This window comes from Equus asinus, chromosome 2, assembly GCF_041296235.1.
Source record: "Equus asinus isolate D_3611 breed Donkey chromosome 2, EquAss-T2T_v2, whole genome shotgun sequence".
Taxonomy (NCBI): Eukaryota; Metazoa; Chordata; class Mammalia; order Perissodactyla; family Equidae; genus Equus; species Equus asinus.
This window is the reverse complement of record NC_091791.1, coordinates 62,082,068-62,099,709: the sequence shown is the minus strand read 5'-3', so window position 1 is coordinate 62,099,709 and position 17,642 is coordinate 62,082,068. Positions and strand designations below refer to the sequence as shown.

General features: G+C 44.1%; 2 protein-coding genes across 12 annotated transcripts in view; both read left to right on the top strand.

Moving 5' to 3' along the window:
- The first annotated feature begins 1,916 nt into the window (after positions 1-1,916).
- Positions 1,917-8,493, top strand: MYOZ1 (myozenin 1). The gene is made up of 6 exons (XM_014858851.2): positions 1,917-2,315; positions 3,505-3,595; positions 4,516-4,694; positions 6,275-6,518; positions 6,890-7,055; positions 7,990-8,493. The coding sequence occupies exons 2-6, from the start codon at positions 3,523-3,525 to the stop codon at positions 8,219-8,221; spliced, it is 894 nt and encodes a 297-aa protein (XP_014714337.2). The 5' UTR covers positions 1,917-2,315; positions 3,505-3,522; the 3' UTR covers positions 8,222-8,493.
- Positions 8,494-12,103: 3,610 nt separating this feature from the next.
- USP54 (ubiquitin specific peptidase 54) overlaps positions 12,104-17,642 on the top strand; it is a 113,411-nt gene continuing 107,872 nt past the window's right edge. For 10 of the 11 annotated variants that reach the window (XR_011495650.1, XM_070490023.1, XM_070490041.1 and 7 more), the window contains exon 1: positions 12,104-12,240. The gene's annotated coding sequence lies outside the window, so the exon portion shown is untranslated. Of the gene's footprint in view, positions 12,276-17,642 lie in introns of all 11 variants that reach the window. The other variant, XR_011495653.1, reaches the window with a different exon arrangement.

Sequence of the window (17,642 nt, the reverse complement as noted above, 5' to 3'; positions counted from 1 at the left end):
ATACCCAAATCTTGATCTTCTCTAACCCATTTCTCTGATCTCCTGATTCCTGATCTCCCTCTCCATTCCTGACCTCTTATTTTTCATCCTTTTGCCCTTTACCACCTGGTCTTTTCTCTACCAATTCTGTCCAGCTCCAATTTAACCACCTCCACCACTCCCTTTGGTTCCCTCTTCCCACATTCTCCGTTCAGATTCTCCCCTTTCTCATCACCTGCTCCATATTTCCCAGGCAAGTCCTCAGCTTATAGAACAAAGAGAAGTCAGAAAGGCCCTCTGAGCCTTTTGCCATCAGTATTTTCTAGCTCCCTGGAGGAAGAAAGCAACCATGTTAAATGGTCGCTAGGAATTAAATGAAAGGAAATCAATGGCTGGAGGTAAAGGTGAGATGGGAGAGGGAAGAAGGAAGAAGGAGAGAAAGTGCATCAGGATGGATGGAGAGAAGAAAAGGCACTGGAAGGCGGGCTAGAATTAGACTTCTGAGAAGGAAAGTTCTGTTGCCCCAATTTTACCAGCAGGGGGCATATTTGTGTCAATAACCAGGCCCGTGACTCATGCTCCTAAGTACACAGTCTCTCAGAATTCCAAAGGAAGGGCTCAGAGAGCATAGGCTAAATATTCTGTGTTCATCCACTTGGTAGTTCTAGGTACTCCATCATAGGAGACCAAAATTTCGTTTTGTCTTTGTTTTTGAGAAGAGGATGGTAGTGATGATGAAATCACCTTTTGTTATTTATGTTTTTTTCTTCTAATTGCTTCTTTGGGTTAGGAGGGAATGGAGAGGGAGGACAAAAGATGAGGGATGTGGAGATTAAACAAGTCTAGGCAGAGGCCAACTAGAGGTGGGTAGGGTGACTTTTCAGCTCCTAGACTGAACCTGAAAAGTTCAAGATGGGAAAAGAGGCAGGGCCAGCCCCGTGACCAACTGGTTAAGTTCACGCACTCTCCTTCAGTGGCCCAGGGTTTCACCAGTTAGGATCCTGGGTGCAGACATGGCACTACTCATCAAGCCACGCTGAGGCAGCATCCCACGTAGCACAACCAGAAGGACCTATAGCTAGAATATACAACTGTGTACTGAGGAGCTTTGGGGAGGAGAAGGAAAAAGTAAATAAATTTTTTTAAAAAAAGAAGATGGCAACAGATGTTAACTCGGTGCCAATCTTTCAGAAAAAAAAGATGGGAAAAGGGCATGGTCAGAAAGAGTAGAATGCTCACAGAGGGACAGAAGGCTATTCTGGGAGCTACAAAAGCCACTTCCTAAGGCAGCCACAACAGTGTGGTGGTGGCTATAGCAGAGTTGTAGGAGCAACTGGTTAAAGAACCTGAGCAGAAGGTGAAGGAGGATCTAAGATGTTCATGCAGCTACTGAGGAAGGGAATAGGCAAATGACAGGTTTCCTTCATGGGGGTTCTCAAGCTTGTGCCCCTTCCCAGAGACTCCTCTGAAACAGTGTGAATGGGACAGTCCAGATCCCATGGGGTATATGCTCCCTCTGAAGAAAATCCCAAGTAGAAACCTCAGAGAGTAAGGCCCTGGCATGGCAGAAGCCTACATGTACTTTTCAGGAAGACATTGACATCTATCCAGCAGAGCAGGCTGAACTGAGCACCTCAACAGCAAATGGGAGTGAAGAGGCAAAAATTGGTCAAGTCTTCCCCACATCATCACTGACAGCCTAGGAAGCACTGGATTTGGTTCATTTTGTCCCTTATTCTGCCAGGAACTGATCCTCCCAGAGGAAAAACCAACCCATCCAGGAACTTTCAAAGAGCAGCTCCATTGTGAACAGACTTCCCTTCCCCAAACAGAGAGCCTTAAGTCCTCTCACATCCAAAATGCACCTGCGTGTCCCTCCAGCTCTGGCCAGGATTGGCTCTGAGTGGCTCTCCAGACCTGTTCTCTAGGTTCTCACTCTCCCACTCTGAATTCCTCTCCACTACTTGCTGCCTGCTTCCTCTCTCCTCAGTTTTCAATTTCTCCCTGAATGCTTCTTTGGATCTCAGACTCTAGGAGCCAAGGAAGGGGAGTCCCTGGGCAGACTGATCCCTAGTTCAGACAGCTTAGTGGGAGAATCCCAAAGGCCTTTTCTCCCCTTCCTGCCTCTGGGCAAGGGCAGGATCTTGGTTTCAGGGTCTCAGTACCCCCTGTGCCATTTGAGCTGCTTGCACTCATCATTCTATTAATAACCACCCTCCCTCCCCCACTGCCAGTGCTTCCCCCACACCTGCCCAGCTCGGGCTCTCCGGTCATAGCAGCTCAGTCCTCCAAAGCTGCTGGACCCCAGGGAGGGCTGACTACCGCCTGAGCAGCCGGTAAGTCGCTAGCTCTTTGGCCAGAGCTGCTGGAGCCCACTCTGCTGACAGCTGTGTCTGTGTCTGCAATAGTGACCCTTGATCCTGGGGGAGTTGCCCCCCCCATCTATGCTCAGCTCCCAGCTGTCCAGTTTAGGGGAGCCACAGAGAGTTGGAAGGAGAAGGGCCGGGGATGGAGGGGGCAGGGATGGAGATGTTGGGGGAGGCACTGGAGGAATGGAAAGGGGGTCTGAGAGGTTAGTTGGAAAAAAGAACCTGGTTGGGGCTGAGAGAGGTCCAGGGAGAGTCTATTTAGCAGTCCCTGGATTCTGGCCTCAGCAGACCCCATTAAGGCAGTAGAACTGCAGATGTGTTGTTGAGATAGGACTCAGCAGAAGACAGCATTTTGCTGAGTACTAGCTTCTGATAAGGAGGAGCTGGAGTTTGTATCTTTTCCCAGCTTGTCCCCCTCCACTGTGAGATTATTATGTTCCTGTCTTCTCTCAATTCCCCACTGCTATGATATTGCTGAATTGACATGCATCAAGGTTCAAATGTCCCCTGACCGCCTCTCCACTCCAGTTCGGGGGTCTGGGGCGGGAGTGACTGAAAGGGAGCGGAAAACACTGCTGTGACCTCCCAGGCTATGTTCCAGCTGGCCCAGTGGAGGAGCAACAACCTCTCCTTCCTATGGGGAATGTTTTTGGCTGCATCTCCTCAACCCTGGCAGAACATTTTTCTTCCCCACCTCCCACCCCACTCTGGGCTTAGGGAAGACTGAGGAGAGACCAGAGCTTGGAATGACAGCCCCAATCTGAGATCCTCATGCAAGTAAAACTTCAAGTCATGCCAAGCCGGTGAAACCTGGGTGCATTGCCCTGCCTGTGTTGTTTGTTTGTTTGATACTCTTCCCCCCAACACACACTGTGTTCCTCATCCCTGTAGCAGCTCTATGTAAAATAGGTGAAAAGAGGCTGGTAGAAGATAGGGGTAGGGGGTGCATCTATGCTTTCTGCCCTGCCTCCCAAGAAGAGAAGTCCTGAAGCAGTAAGTGTTCACCTTTTAGGAGAATATATATTTCTTTGGAAATCTAATGAAATTTTGCTCCCTGAAGCCCTTAACTCCAGGTTAAGAAGTACTGCCTTACTGTAGACACTCAGCTTTCCCAGTCCCTGTCCATCCTCCAACTCCCCTTTCCCACCCTATCCAGGCTGAATCTGCCTCCACAATGCCACTCTCAGGAACCCCGGCCCCCAACAAGAAGAGGAAATCCAGCAAACTGATCATGGAACTCACGGGAGGTATGACATGTTTGCACCTACCTAGTGTGGGACGTATTAAGAGTATCTCTGGCCCAAGAGTCCCAGAAATATCATAAGGTTCTATATGTCTTAGGGTGAAGAGACATAAAGAGACAAGAGGATTTCCAGGGTGGGGAGGAGAGAGACAGAGGGAGAAAGGATTCAACACTGACTACTTACCCTTCTACCCTTTTCACCTTGTAATCTGAGACAATAACACCCATGCCATCTTGCCAGTGCAGGTCCAGGACGAGAGGCCCCACAGGTCAGTGAGGGATGTTTGAGGAAGAAAATCTATATGATAGAGACTGGCACAGAATAAGGTCTCGATAAATGATTAATTTCCTTACTTCTTTCCCCAGAGCTTGGGAGCCTGTGTAAGCACTTAAAATGGAAAACTGCTCAGGCATTTTTCCCGGGGGTGGTAGGAGTACATGCCTGTGAAGAGCTCTCTCAATACCTAGAGGCTGTTCGCAGCCAGAATTCCCTGAGGGGAAGAGAAGGAAAAGAAGTTAAGACAGGAGTCTATATTTAGAGGTGGCCAATTCCACACAGTGTTGGCCTTTGGGCTTTCCCCCATACTACAGTTTCCCCAGTGGTCTCCATCTATGACGTTCCTTTACTCATTTTGCCCTGTGCCCCTTGCCCCTTTTTTACCCCATTCACCATCTCCACTCTAGTATCCCCAGTATTCCTACTCTGCACCCCAGTTCCCATGCATTCTCTCCAACTCCAAGTGCAGGAAATCAAAATCTCTCACAAACTAGACAGAATTTGATCAGATATCACAGACAGCATCTGCTTCCCTCAGTGATCTCTGCTGAGACACAAACACTTAGTTGTAGATGGTGTCCGCATTCTAAGCCCAAAAACCCTACTTTCCTCTTTCCCTTGTCTTTTCCTCCCTACTTCACAAAAAGGTGGACAGGAGAGCTCAGGCCTGAACCTGGGCAAGAAGATCAGTGTCCCAAGGGATGTGATGTTGGAGGAGCTGTCGCTGCTTACTAACCGGGGCTCCAAGATGTTCAAATTGCGGCAGATGCGAGTGGAGAAATTTATCTATGAAAACCACCCTGATGTCTTCTCTGACAGCTCAATGGTGAGTTCGGAACTTTACTATTCTGAAGACTAGTGCCTTTCCGGACAGCTTCTTGGTAGGCCCTGAATCTCCAAAACATCACCAAGCTCCTCTCCTTGCCAATTTATAAGCTCATTAAACCCCCAGATATATTGAGCCCCAATAGCACAAGGGCAAGTAACAGCTCACCTTTGAAACTAAGTGGCTATTTGAGAGCTAGTGAAGGGGGATGGGGAGTACCACAACCTCGGGAGAAAATTCCTTCCCAGTATGGTTGTGTTAAAGATAACGTTGCCAGATAAAACTCAGGAAGCCCAGTCCTGTATTGTAAAGTTGAGATAAACATGAATCCTTTTTTAGTAAAGTATGTCCCATGCAATATCCGGGACATAAAAATTAAATTAAATTTGAAAAATACAGGACACCCAGTTAAATTTGAACTTCAGATACATGATGAATACTCTCTTATATATAAATATGTTCCATGCAATGTTGGGGAATATTTATACTAAAGAAGTACTGTTGGTTATCTGGGATGCAAATTGAACTGGTGTCCTGTAATTTTCTTTGCTAAATCTGGCAACTCTAGAAAGAGTTAAGTGAATTTTTATAGCCATCTCCTTCTTGAGCCATTCTTTTATCTAAAGGTTCAGTCTAAGGACCCCAGATATGGGGACTGAAACCATTCTTTAAGATCCTACTTCCCCTAGTCAGGATCCTTCTCCAAAGAGAAGTAGGGATTGGAGAGGGGCCAGGCACAAGATGTTATAGCGGAGTAGGTGAGGATCTTCTCCATTTCCTTTCTTTCCCCTCCACCTTCCCTGGGCAGCCAGGGGAGAGTGGAAATAGATGTCTATATGGGGCCAGGGGCAGGAGTGTCTGTCATTGGCCTGTGTGTAGGAGCACAGTAAAAATGCTGAGCCAGTCATCTCTAACTTTAGGAGGCCAAAAGTCCTCCTCCCTGCCTGGGTCTGGTTACACTGGGTGGAGCATGGGGGTGTGCATGGTGGGGTGGCCAGGAGAGCCTCCTGAAGGAGTTGGCGATGTTATTTTTAGGCTTTGGGGATGAATCCAGTGTTATCCTTTTGGCCACCCTTCCCCCATCCACTGCAGTTTCACTGTCGGGAAGTCCTGGTCCAACAGGCACCAAGAGGAGAGAGGGAGAGGAAGAGAAAGAGAAAAGAGACTTCTGTCTATTACACAAGATGAGGAGGGGGAGGGGCGGAGATCTCTCTAGTTCTTCAAATCAAGTCTGGGTTCTCTAAGCCAACTCCACCCTCTGAAATTTTAGTTGAGCAGAAGTCTTGGTCCTCTTTGCCCTGGTAAGGATGGGAAAGGGGAGTATGGAGAATGGGTTGCCTCTCTCCTAAGGTGTCATTGGAGGAACTGAGCCAACGGGGTCCTACCCCTTAAGGAGAGTTTAATTCCTCTCATTCAGGGTATGTACTATCCACCTACTGGAGGGAGGAATCTCAGAGGATTCAGTGTGTTCGGGTTGTCCACTGTCTTTGATCACCTCCTCCTTTCAATGCACACCTGTGTCTTTGTATATTCCCCATACCCTTTACTAATCTTCCCCTCACTTTGTCCTTTCTTTTCAGGATCACTTCCAGAAGTTCCTTCCCACAGTGGGGGGACAGCTGGGCACAGCTGGTCAGGGATTCTCCTACAGCAAGGGCAGTGGCAGAGGCCAGGCAGGAGGAAGTGGCTCTGCTGGACAGTATGGCTCTGACCAGCAGCACCATCAGGGCCCTGAGTCTCAATCTGGAGGTACAGGAGGTCCTGGGGGCCAGACTGGCAGAGGAGGAGTTGCTGGCACAGCAGGGGTTGGCGAGACAGGAACAGGCAAGTATCCTCACCCAAGAGTAATGTGTCTGGTCCCTAAGAAGAAATATCTCCAGAAGTGAGGCCTAGACTAGGTGTAGGGCACAGAGGAGGCTTCTGAGATGTCTCGATGTACTCTCTGGGTCCAGGGGGATACAGATGTGTCTGTTCCATCCAGAAGCCTTGTCTCTCAGTCACCTTTCTGGCTTTTCAGTGTTAGTTACAGATCTGACCCCAGCCTGTTATTATTCTACAAACCTTATACAATTACCAGGATGTTATACCTTTGCTCCCTGGCCCCAGCAACTTCCCTACAGCAGATGTGTGAAACTAATTTCCACTGGCTACTAACTGCTATTATTTGTGTTACTTTTCTCTCCCATGGCTACCAGGAGACCAGGCAGGTGGAGAAGGAAAACATATCACTGTGTTCAAGACCTATATTTCCCCATGGGAGAGAGCCATGGGGGTTGATCCCCAGCAAAAAGTGGAACTGGGCATTGACCTGCTGGCCTACGGGGCCAAAGCTGAACTCCCCCAATATAAGTCCTTCAACAGGTAGGCTTGGTGGGGAAGGAACCAGATGCATTCTACTGTGTGGCAACATGTCCTTAGTTGGGATGGAGACTTTGGTTCAAATGTTTCAGAAGGAGGCTGAGGAGGCATGGGAGGAATATGGGGGCCCTAACTGAAGGCCTTTTCTCTTTTCATTGTAGTTCAGAGAAACAGTATGGTAAGATGAAGAAAAAATTTGCTGGGAGGCAGGATTTGAATTTTAGTTCATAGGCCATTTATTAGCTGTGTGGGCATAGAAAAGTCACACTACTTCTAAGCCTTGGTTGCCTTGACTGTAAAATGAGAATAATATTACACATTTGAAGCCTCTTGAGACTCTCTTCATTCAAGTTTAGGATTCCATTAGTATGATTCTATTTCTTAATACCCTACTTTAGTAAGGCTTAAATATCTATTCTTTTGGAATTGGGCTTCTCTAGACTGTGGATAGGAGATCTGTGTGAAAGCAGGATAGGGAAGTGCTGGAGAAGTGCTTTTGCATTTGGTCCTAAAGAGCCTGGATTTTCCAGGAAATATTAATTCTTCTCATCCAGGCCATGCACTATCCACTGGAGGTGGGGTAAGGGTTTTGAGGGGAGTCTCTACATTGTAATTTAAGGTGGCCTCAGACCTTTGGGTCTATAGTGTTTGGAGTCACTTTCTCTGAAACGCTTGTCTGGGTCACAACTATCCATGAGACTCTCTATCTAATACCACTGGACTCCTTTTTCATTGTTAGCTTTGGGGAAACAAGCAAACCTTGGAGTGCTAAGTGAGAAGAAGAATAAGGAGTGCAGAAGTTCTCTAGTTGTATCTGGAACTAGAATTCACAGACTTCCCCATCCTCAAATCAGGGTGACATCTCACTGATAAAACTCTGTTCCTTTTTTTCTAGTTATTAATTTAAAAATGTTTTTAAAATGTGTCCCCTTTTCAGGACAGCAATGCCTTATGGTGGATATGAGAAGGCCTCCAAACGCATGACTTTCCAGATGCCCAAGTTTGACCTGGGGCCCCTGCTGAGTGAACCCCTGGTCCTCTATAACCAGAACCTCTCCAACAGGCCTTCTTTCAATCGAACCCCTATCCCCTGGCTGAGCTCCGGGGAGCCTGTAGACTACAACGTGGATATTGGCATCCCCTTGGATGGAGAAACAGAGGAGCTGTGAGGTGTTTCCTCCTCTACTTTGCATGAAGTTTCCCCTCTCTGGTTCCAATTTGGAGAGGGAATGCCGATCAGGATACCCTCACTGTAAATCCAGTATCCTGTGGGAATGGAGGGAAAAAGGAGGGAGAGATTTGTCTTTCCATCCTTCACTCCAAGTCCTCACTCCAAGCGTCCTTCCTCAGAGCTCCCCTTTCACTTGCTCTGTATAGAACGTGCTCTTTTATGGAATTTGCTTTGCCACTGGTAACAGTCAATAAACTTCAAGGAAATGAACTCATTCTTCCTCTGATATTTGAGGGCAGACAAAAACTGAGGCTAACAATGCACAGAGACTAATTAAAGTAAAATACTTAACATTCATTATTCAGACTTCAAGACCAGACCCGAGCTCTGGTTGCTTACACACCCACACCCACACCCATGAAACCACATTCATAGGTGTATACAAAGACATATTTATTCAGTAGTACATAAGACAGATAATCACGTACAAATACATGTGCTGGCCCACATGTGGGCAAAGCTAAGAAGCTATTGTGTGCTTTGATTAGGAAATGGGTGTTGGTGATCCTGGTATTAGGTCTGTTTATGTAACTGATTAGAAATTGGGATAATCAGGATTACCCAATTATCACAGAACTAGAGCATGCCATAAAGTTTCCAGATGACACCAGACTGGGCTTGGGAATGTATGTGTCAAAGGTTACAGATTCCCAAAAGGATGAAAGAGAATAGGGAGCTATGTTGGAATCCGGAAGGAAGTGGGAGAAACTGGCTGCAGTTATAGTATGCCTGGCTATGTGTGAACACAGCAAGAAAGATCTAAGAGTCACAGGGGCACTGCAGTTGCGTCCAGAAAGCACTGTGATTGGAAAGAAACCATGAGAGTCCAATAGGAATGAGTAGCAATATTCTTTTTATTGATTTCAAGCATGGGTTTCTTTAAAGTCCCAGACTTACTACTATGTTCCACAAAGTAAGAGTGATGCAGACCAGGAAGAATAAAGAGATAATGTAATAGGATGTAGGAAAATAATTTCTGAGGAGAGCTGGCTAAATTTAGTCAACTCCATGACCCGTTAATGATTATATTAAGTGCTAGACTCTGCATAGACTGAATCAATTTTCACAGACCTTGAGTCACATGACATTTCCCCTGGTCACTTTCTGTTAACAACCTAAATAAATTTCAGGAGATTCATACTTCCTCTAAACTTGTACGCAAAACTCTATTTCTCTGTGCATTTTTTTTTTCAAAGATTTTATTTTTTCCTCTTTCTCCCCTAAGCCCCGGTACATAGTTGTATATTCTTCGTTGTGGGTCCTTCTAGTTGTGGTATGTGGGACGCTGCCTCAGCGTGGTCTGATGAGCAGTGCCATGTCCGCGCCCAGGATTTGAACCAACGAAACACTGGGCCGCCTGCAGCGGAGTGCGCGAACTTAACCACTCGGCCACGGGGCCAGCCCCTCTCTGTGCATTTTTCTAAGAAGAGTCTTCTCATAGTTTGGATTTCCCCCCAAACAGACCTTGAAACAAAGATATGGATGCAAGTAGTTAATTTGGGAAGTGATCCCAGAATCCAAGCAGTGAGTGAGAAAAAGCCAGTAAAGGCGCTTTGGGCAACTGGGGCTGAATATCATTGGGGATTCTGAGAAAAATGCTATTCAATGAGTGGTCCATGGACTGGCAGCATCATTATCTCCTGGGAGCTTGGTTAAAAGTGCAAACTCAATAATGTGCTTTATTAATCTCTCCAGGTGATTCTTATGTGTTAGTAAATTTTGAGAAACACTAAAGTAGAACATACCTCAGAATTGCCCCACTGAGGGAGTGAGGAACTGGAGTACTTAGCCACCAAATGCCATCTCTCATTGGTTGCAGATTGCTGCTGGAAATGTTAACTCTGCTGGCACTTGTAGGAAAAGAGATAACTCAGATGTTTGAAGCAGGAAGCTATGGGCTTGTACAGGATCTGTCTACCAAAGCTGTAGTGAACTTTGGGTTAGGCTGAGGGAATACAGGTAGAACACAGACAGGATCTGGATAAGGGTTCATAACTTTCATCAGATTCTCCTGTTTAAAAGTCCATGAGCCTTCCCAACTAAAAACCTACCCTTAAAGTTGGGGTAAAAAAAAGTCCAGGGTCTGCTAGTCAATAGCTCTGAAAACCTAGAAACTTAATTTTTCCAAGCTCAAACTGTCTGAAATCTTAAATACAACAAAAAATCATGATAGAAGCTTATTAATTTACAAGGAGCCCAGGTTGGTTTGAAATCATCCTACTAGAAAAGTCTACTTGAAAGTCAATTATCAGAAGTTGCAATGGTGCACACTTGTACAGGACCCAGCCAGAAATCCAGTCAAATCCTCAAGCTTTGCTGTCCCTTTGTCTGAACACTATTCTTCTGTTAAAACATCCTTCCTTCAAAAATGTTTCATATATTTGAATACCGTGGTTCACAGAGGCCACATATTGGCAGCAGAGCTAGTTGTCTATACTGCTCATAGACATCTTCTGTTTGCGATCGCTGTGTTTTAAAACTTCGGAGCTCAGGAGAGCTCCCTTGTAGATGGGAGCTTGTACTCCACCCATGCGTCCTAGTTCCCACTACTGCTTATTGTTTTACACTAGGTCACCTTTTATTGTTACATGCCTAAGCTCTGCAGCCATTTGAGTTAGCAACTTCAAGGGTTTCTTTTACATAAACCACATGCCCATAATACTATGCCCCTAAAGTCACCCAGATAGTGTATTCCCTAGTCTAGGGTCTAGAACTTCACTGTCCAACTGTAGCCACTAGCCACATGTGGCTATTGAGCTCTTGAAATGTGCCTAGTCTGAACTGAGATGCTCTGTAAATATAAACACTGGATTTTGAAGACTTAGTATGAAAAAAAGAACGTAAAATATCTCATTAATAATTTTAAAATATTGATTACATGTTGAAATGATATTTTGAATACTTAGGGTTAAACAAATTACCAAAATTAATTTCATATTTTTTACTTTTTAAGAATGTGGCTACTGGAAATTTTAAATTGCATAATGTGGCTTGACATGCATTTTTACTGGACAGCACTGGGATAGATTATGAGAACTATTTAGAGGCTTCGGAGAAAAGAAAATGGATTCTCCATTTATTATTTCTATTCCCTTATTTGTTCCCCTCTGTTCTTTAAATTCCCCTTCTATCCCACATGCTACTCAATCAGTCTGCATTTACAGTTGTCTGAGAGCAGCGAGAGAAAGCCATACAACTAAGTGTGGAGAAAGTCACTAAAGATGTGTCCATAGGGCGGCAAGCAACAAGTACAAAGTTCAAATCACACACCAATGCCGTCCTCTTCCGCATTCAAGGCCAAACACCAGTGCTTAAATATAATTTTTCTTTTTACTTTTTTCCCCTATTTTGGTCCGGCGAACTGATGGGGGTGGGGCACCTGTGGGTAAACGTAAACATTTCTGTGAAGCCAAATACCATTTGCAAACCAGGGTAGGGGAAGGACGGATGAAAACTTCCTGAAGGAAGGTAATGATATGGGAAAATCAGTTTCTGGCTTGCTCGCTCTATCTCTAACTACTCTGCATCCAGAAGGAAAACGCCGAGAAAACGGAACTTCAGTTAAAGGCGACACTGCCTTTGAAGCACTTGGGAAAAGAAGACCACATCCGTAATATTAATTCCAGTGTAGGCTTCGCCATACTAACTTCCTCTATCCCAGATTGTCCTGCCTACGATAGTTTTCCGGCTTTCCGGGCAGCTCAAGATTCTTCCCCGCCCTCGTCCCCTTCCAAACCTCTCCAAGCCACCCCTGAAACGCTGTGCAGTCGCCATCTTACACAGTATGTACTATCGCGAGACATACTTAGCAGTCTCAAGCCTGACTCATTTACTTTCTTGCGAGAGGCTTTTCTTGCCTGTTCTCGCCGTAGCTGAGGAAAGTGTCGCGAGAGCTGGTTGCCTTGGCTCCCTGTAGCTATAGCAGCCGCGGCGGTTAAGGATGCGGCAGCAGGAGCTGTGAGTGCGACACCCTCAAGGGGGCGGGGCCGGAGGTATCAGGGTACAGGGGGTAGTGCCTAGGGAGGGGGTGGGGAAGGTCGGGTCGCGGGAGGAAGGGGTCCAAGTGTGACGTGTGGGGAAGGACCTGGGTCCTGTGGGTATAGGGACAGGGCGCCAGTTTGCACTAGGGCACGCGGGGAGACTGGAGCTGCTGGGAGGTCCAGGGGGAGGGACTGGGGTGTAGTAGGGTTCAAGGGGTAGGGGCTGGAGCGTAGAAGGGTGTGTGTGTTGGGAGCAAGAGGATTACAGGGGACTCAGAGTTGGATAAAGGGACCGGGCTACATCGAGGAATACGTGGGAAGAAATGGGGTACAGCGAGGAGGAGGGTATGTTGAATGGGAACACAGAGGTTGGGCCCAGTTTGCTTTGCACTGGTCGGGATGGCAGGGGCGGGAGGGTGGGGGGAACGGGGTGCAGTGTCAGATCTTCACAGCTCCCCGGGATGCGCCTGAGGCTGGTCGGGGATTGCGCGCCAGGACCCGAGTCCTAAATGGCGTGGGGGAATGGTGGCGTCCCAGACCTTCACCGCCCCGCGTCCCTACCAAAGAAATCCCATATGAAATCTGAGTTGTGAAAGGAGGGTCCTGGTGGTCTAGTATTAGTTGGGAAGGTTCTTTCAGTGGAGAGACTGTGAGTGGGGTAATGAATGATTGCTGCTCTAGAAGTGTGGGGTGGGGGCGGGAGAGAGAAATTCTTGAGAAAAAAGCCTAGGAGGTGCTTCCTCTGGAGCATATTGAGTTGGAAGAAGGGGGTGTGTGCTAACATCATATTTCTTCCCAGATTCATTCAAGTGTAGAATTCCTTTACGATGTACTTATGAAATTATATGTGCAGTGTAAAAATCAGTTTAGATGATACAGTGAAAGGATGTGCAGTACAACACTTAAACCTTCCACGATGTAACTTAAACACTAAGAAAAGTGTTTCTTTGCAGCAGCAGCAGGCTGAACACTAGGGATAGTTTTAGTTACTTGAATATAAAACCTAGTGTTCCCAAAGTGTGCCTGTTTAGCTATTTGCTTTTTAAGAAGTGGATGACCTTTTATTTTAGGAGACAGAACAGATTTTGAATGTCTGTCAATCTGGAAATAGAAGGAGTCTCCCGGGAGTTAAAATTGCGGAGAGGGCAAAACATTTAGTCTCGGAATCTCAAGGATTGTTTTCTAGAGACAGATTTGGACCACTTTGCTGGTTAACTCTTTATCTAGTGAAAACAGTGGCTTCCATTCAGTCATAAAAAATAATTTATCCGTTTCAATCTATAGATACAAGCTTTCTGATAATTTTTCTCACTATCTTTTGTAGCTATAAATTTGCAAGGGATAACCTCTCTTTTGATTATGTAACTGGATTTTTCCATGTTAAGCGTCACAAATTCCTTAATTAGAATAATGGATTTTAAATCCTTCTAGAGCCAGCCTTGATGTAGTTAGTCATTGAACCTCTTTATTTGATATGTGTTAGACTAAAACTGTTAATTCGTAATGTCAGTAGCTAAACTTTAAAGTATAAGTGCTTTTCTGAGGCAAGATAAAGCCTTATGTGGTTGGGTCCAAAGATTTCTGCATGAATTTATTAATGAGCTTTACTGAGTTCTTATTATGTGTAGAGTACTGTGTAAGGCGTTGCAGCGGGGAAAAAAGATTAATTTATTTATCCATTCAACAAACATTTATTGAGACCTACTTTGTGTCTGATTGCTAAGCCTTCAGGATACAAATACAAGTAAGTCTTGCTCTCTACTTTGGAATTGCTCAGAGCCTAGGAAGGGAGAGTGATAGAGAAACAAATAATTACAATATAATAAGCACAATATATAAACACAGGCTTATGAAACAAGGTTCTGGCCCTGAGGAGTTTACATAGTAGTTGACAAGACTAAAAAGGAAATAAATTTTTTTCTCCCAAAGGAAGTAATTTAAAAAATTACAAAATATTTAGCAAGTTCTAAACTGTATGCTGGATCAATAAAACATGTATTAAATTTCTCAGAAGATATAAAAGTTAGAATGGAAGCCTGAGGAGAAAATTCACGGGTCAGTTCATAATTTAATAGTCTTTTTTTTGTACTTTTTTTTTATGAGGAAGATTCACTCCGAGCTCACATCCATTGCCAATCCTCCTCTTTTTTTGCTTGAGGAAGATTAGCCCTGAGCTACCATGTGTACCAGTCTTCCTCTATTTTGTATATGGGATGCCTCATCAGCATGGCTGATGAGTGGAGTAAGTCCATGCCTGGGATCAGAACCCACAAACCTGGCCGCCAAAGCGGAGCACGTGGAACTTTAATCACTTGGCCACTGGGCCGGCCTCCTTTAGTACTCTTTTAAAATGAATATCACTGGACATTCTTAGCTCAATATTAGTAATAAGCATAATAGGTAACATTCATTGGGTGATTATTAATGTGACAGGCACATATTATCTCACTTTATCTTCCCAACATTCTGCTCTTCAGCTGGTACTAGTACTTCAAATTTAAAGATAAGAAATGGATGACTGAAGCTTAAAAACTGAAGGAAGTTGCCAAAGATCCCAGAGCTAGTAAATGGTAGATTAGGGATTGTAGTTGGAAATACATGTGATTGGAAAAACCTAAGCAGGTTTCCTTTCTTTCGCAGGGGTGGAGTCCTGGGATGGGGGTAAGGGGATCAGAGATTGAAGGTGCAATTGGCCAGAAGACCAGAATTCAAACTGTATTTTTATTTGTAGATTTTTTCCTCCTCAAATATTTACACTATGTATAGGGAACTAATTTGAATATTAGCATGATGGTAAGTGTGTGGTTTGTACTGTTATATAGAGAACCGAGTAAATTACCATATTCATGTATATAATTTTATAGGGAGCTATGCTTGGGAAAATAATTGTAACAAACAATTGTTAACATCTGTAAGCTTCCAGAAAGTGATCATTTTAATAGTAGAAATAGTTATCTATATTCGTATATAGGGCAAATGTTATTACAATGGACTTTAAGGGATTGAGTCAGGCTTTTGTACTGTAGTTTTTGTATTGAGAAAAAAATATATACGTGTCCCATGTATTTACATGTTTGCTTTTGGATTTTTTAAACTCTATATTCCAAAATCCAAAATCTGATTTTCTGGTTGAAATTCAAATTTTATCTTAGTTCATGATTTCTTTAAAAATCTAAGTGAGGGGTCTGCCCCATGCCTGAGTGGTTAACTTTGCATGCTCCCCTTTGGCGGCCCAGGGTTTCGCCGGTTCGGATCCTGGGCACGGACATGGCACCGCTCATCAAGCCATTCTGAGGAGGCATCCCACATGCCACAACTAGAAGGACCCACAACTAAAAATACACAACTATGTACCAGGGGGCTTTGGGGAGACAAAGGAAAATTAAAATCTTCAAAAAAAAAAAATCTAAGTGAGAATTGTAAATACCCTCGGTGAAGTGTTGATGCTTAGTTGAATGCTTAGAGGTCAACCAGTTTAATACATTCCTTTTATACTGAGGAAACCAGAGCCTAGAGAACTTTTAAATGACTTGCCCAAAGTCACACAGATGCAATATACCAGGTGTCCTGATTTCCAATTAAGTGTTCCTTCCACTGTACCACATTGCCAAATTATGTTTAATAATTGCTATATGTAGAGTTATAGATGCTCTCAGCTAACTTTAGGAAACCAGTGTTAGGAGACTACTGATAGAAGACAGTACAAACTGATTACTTGTTTCCCTTCCTTCTTATACTTCCTACTTAGGATAAGTACATTTGGATAATTTATTCAAAATCGTCCTATATTCGGTTTATTATATTACTGTTTCATTTTTCTGTGTCCGGCTGCATTGCTGGCCCATTTTAATAAATGTTTTTGTGTCTTAAAAAAAGTGGATGGCTACAACTCTGTTGTAATACGTAATATTCTTAAGAAATACATGCAGATTTGAAGGTAAGTCAATGATGTAGTTTTTTTCATTGAGTTGACTTTCTGCAGCAGTCCCTCATCTGTATAGATTTTAGCAGGAATAGCACATGGTTGTGAATGAGATTCTTGTATTTTCTAACACCTTTTAACTAAGTGGGTTGGGTGCCCGTGTTTTTTGTGTGCATTATTTTTGAGGCATTGAGATATTTTTTCAGGAAAGGTCTAGAGCAAGAGAATGAGAGGAGAGGAAGAACCTTGAGAGCAGAGAATGAAACTTCTCCACCAAAAGGGTTGAAAACTGAAAAAGTAGTTGAGGATGTGTAAAGAAGATAATGGCCTAAAAGTATTCCTTAACTCTCACCCTCCACAGGAGAGCCTGAAGAACTTTTCTTTGATACAGATACCCTCTGGAAAGGTTCTATCCATTTACACTTCTCCAGGGATGAGTGGGAGAAAGTATTAGTTTCCCAGCGCTTACAGTAGCAATAGTAAATAGACATTGAACAAACCAAAAACAATTTATTCTACATGATAGGTGAAAAGTTAGATCTCATTTTAAATTTCCATTTCTTTGATTTCCTGTGAAGTTGAATATTTTCCCATATTTAGTATTTTTCTTTCTTTTTTTTTTATTTAAAGATTTTATTTTTTTCCTTTTTCTCCCCAAAGCCCCCCAGTACATAGTTGTGTATTCTTCGTTGTGGGTCCTTCTAGTTGTGGCATGTGGGACGCTGCCTCAGCATGGCCTGACGAGCAGTGCCACGTCTGCGCCCAGGACTCAAACCAACGAAACACTGGGCTGTCTACAGGGGAGCGCGCGAACTTAACCACTGGGCCACGGGGCCAGCCCCAGTATGGTTGTCTTTTTTTAAAACACTTAAAAATTTTATAAACATTTAAATTGTATGCTTAATTTAAAGAAAGAGAAAAAAACAGTCTTTTAAAAAAATAATACTGTATTTAGAGGCTAAGAAGCAAAGATTCCCTTCTGTTTTGTTTTTTTTTTCCCTTTTTCTCCCAAAGCCCCCTGGTAAGTAGTTGTATATTTTTAGTTGTGGGTCCTTCTAGTTGTGCTATATGGGACCCTGCCTCAGCATGGCTTAATGAGCGGTGCCATGTCCGCGCCCAGGATCCGAACTGGCGAAACCCTGGACCGCTGAAGCAGAGCGAGTGAACTTAACCACTCTGCCACAGGGCTGGCCCCTCCCCTGTTTGATGGGTTTTCTTCTAGTCTTTTTTCTATGCAATATATGCAGTTTCTATTTATAATCTATATATCTATGTGTAACGTTTTAAAATCAGTGGAATGATAATATATTTTTTCTCTACCTCTTTTTTTAAAACTTAGCAATGTGCCTTTGAGATCTCATCCTGTCAGTACATACTTTTTAACAGCTGATTGTATTTCAGTTTGAATTACTGTAATTTATTTAACAGTTCCTTTATTGATTAACATCTAAGTTGTC

Coding starts and splice junctions, on each gene's coding strand:
- MYOZ1 (XM_014858851.2), top strand. CDS start 3,523: ATGCCACTCTCAGGAACCCCGGCCCCCAACAAGAAGAGGAAATCCAGC. Junction 6,519..6,889: donor GGTTGGCGAGACAGGAACAG/GCAAGTATCCTC, acceptor CATGGCTACCAG/GAGACCAGGCAGGTGGAGAA. Junction 7,056..7,989: donor CAATATAAGTCCTTCAACAG/GTAGGCTTGGTG, acceptor TCCCCTTTTCAG/GACAGCAATGCCTTATGGTG.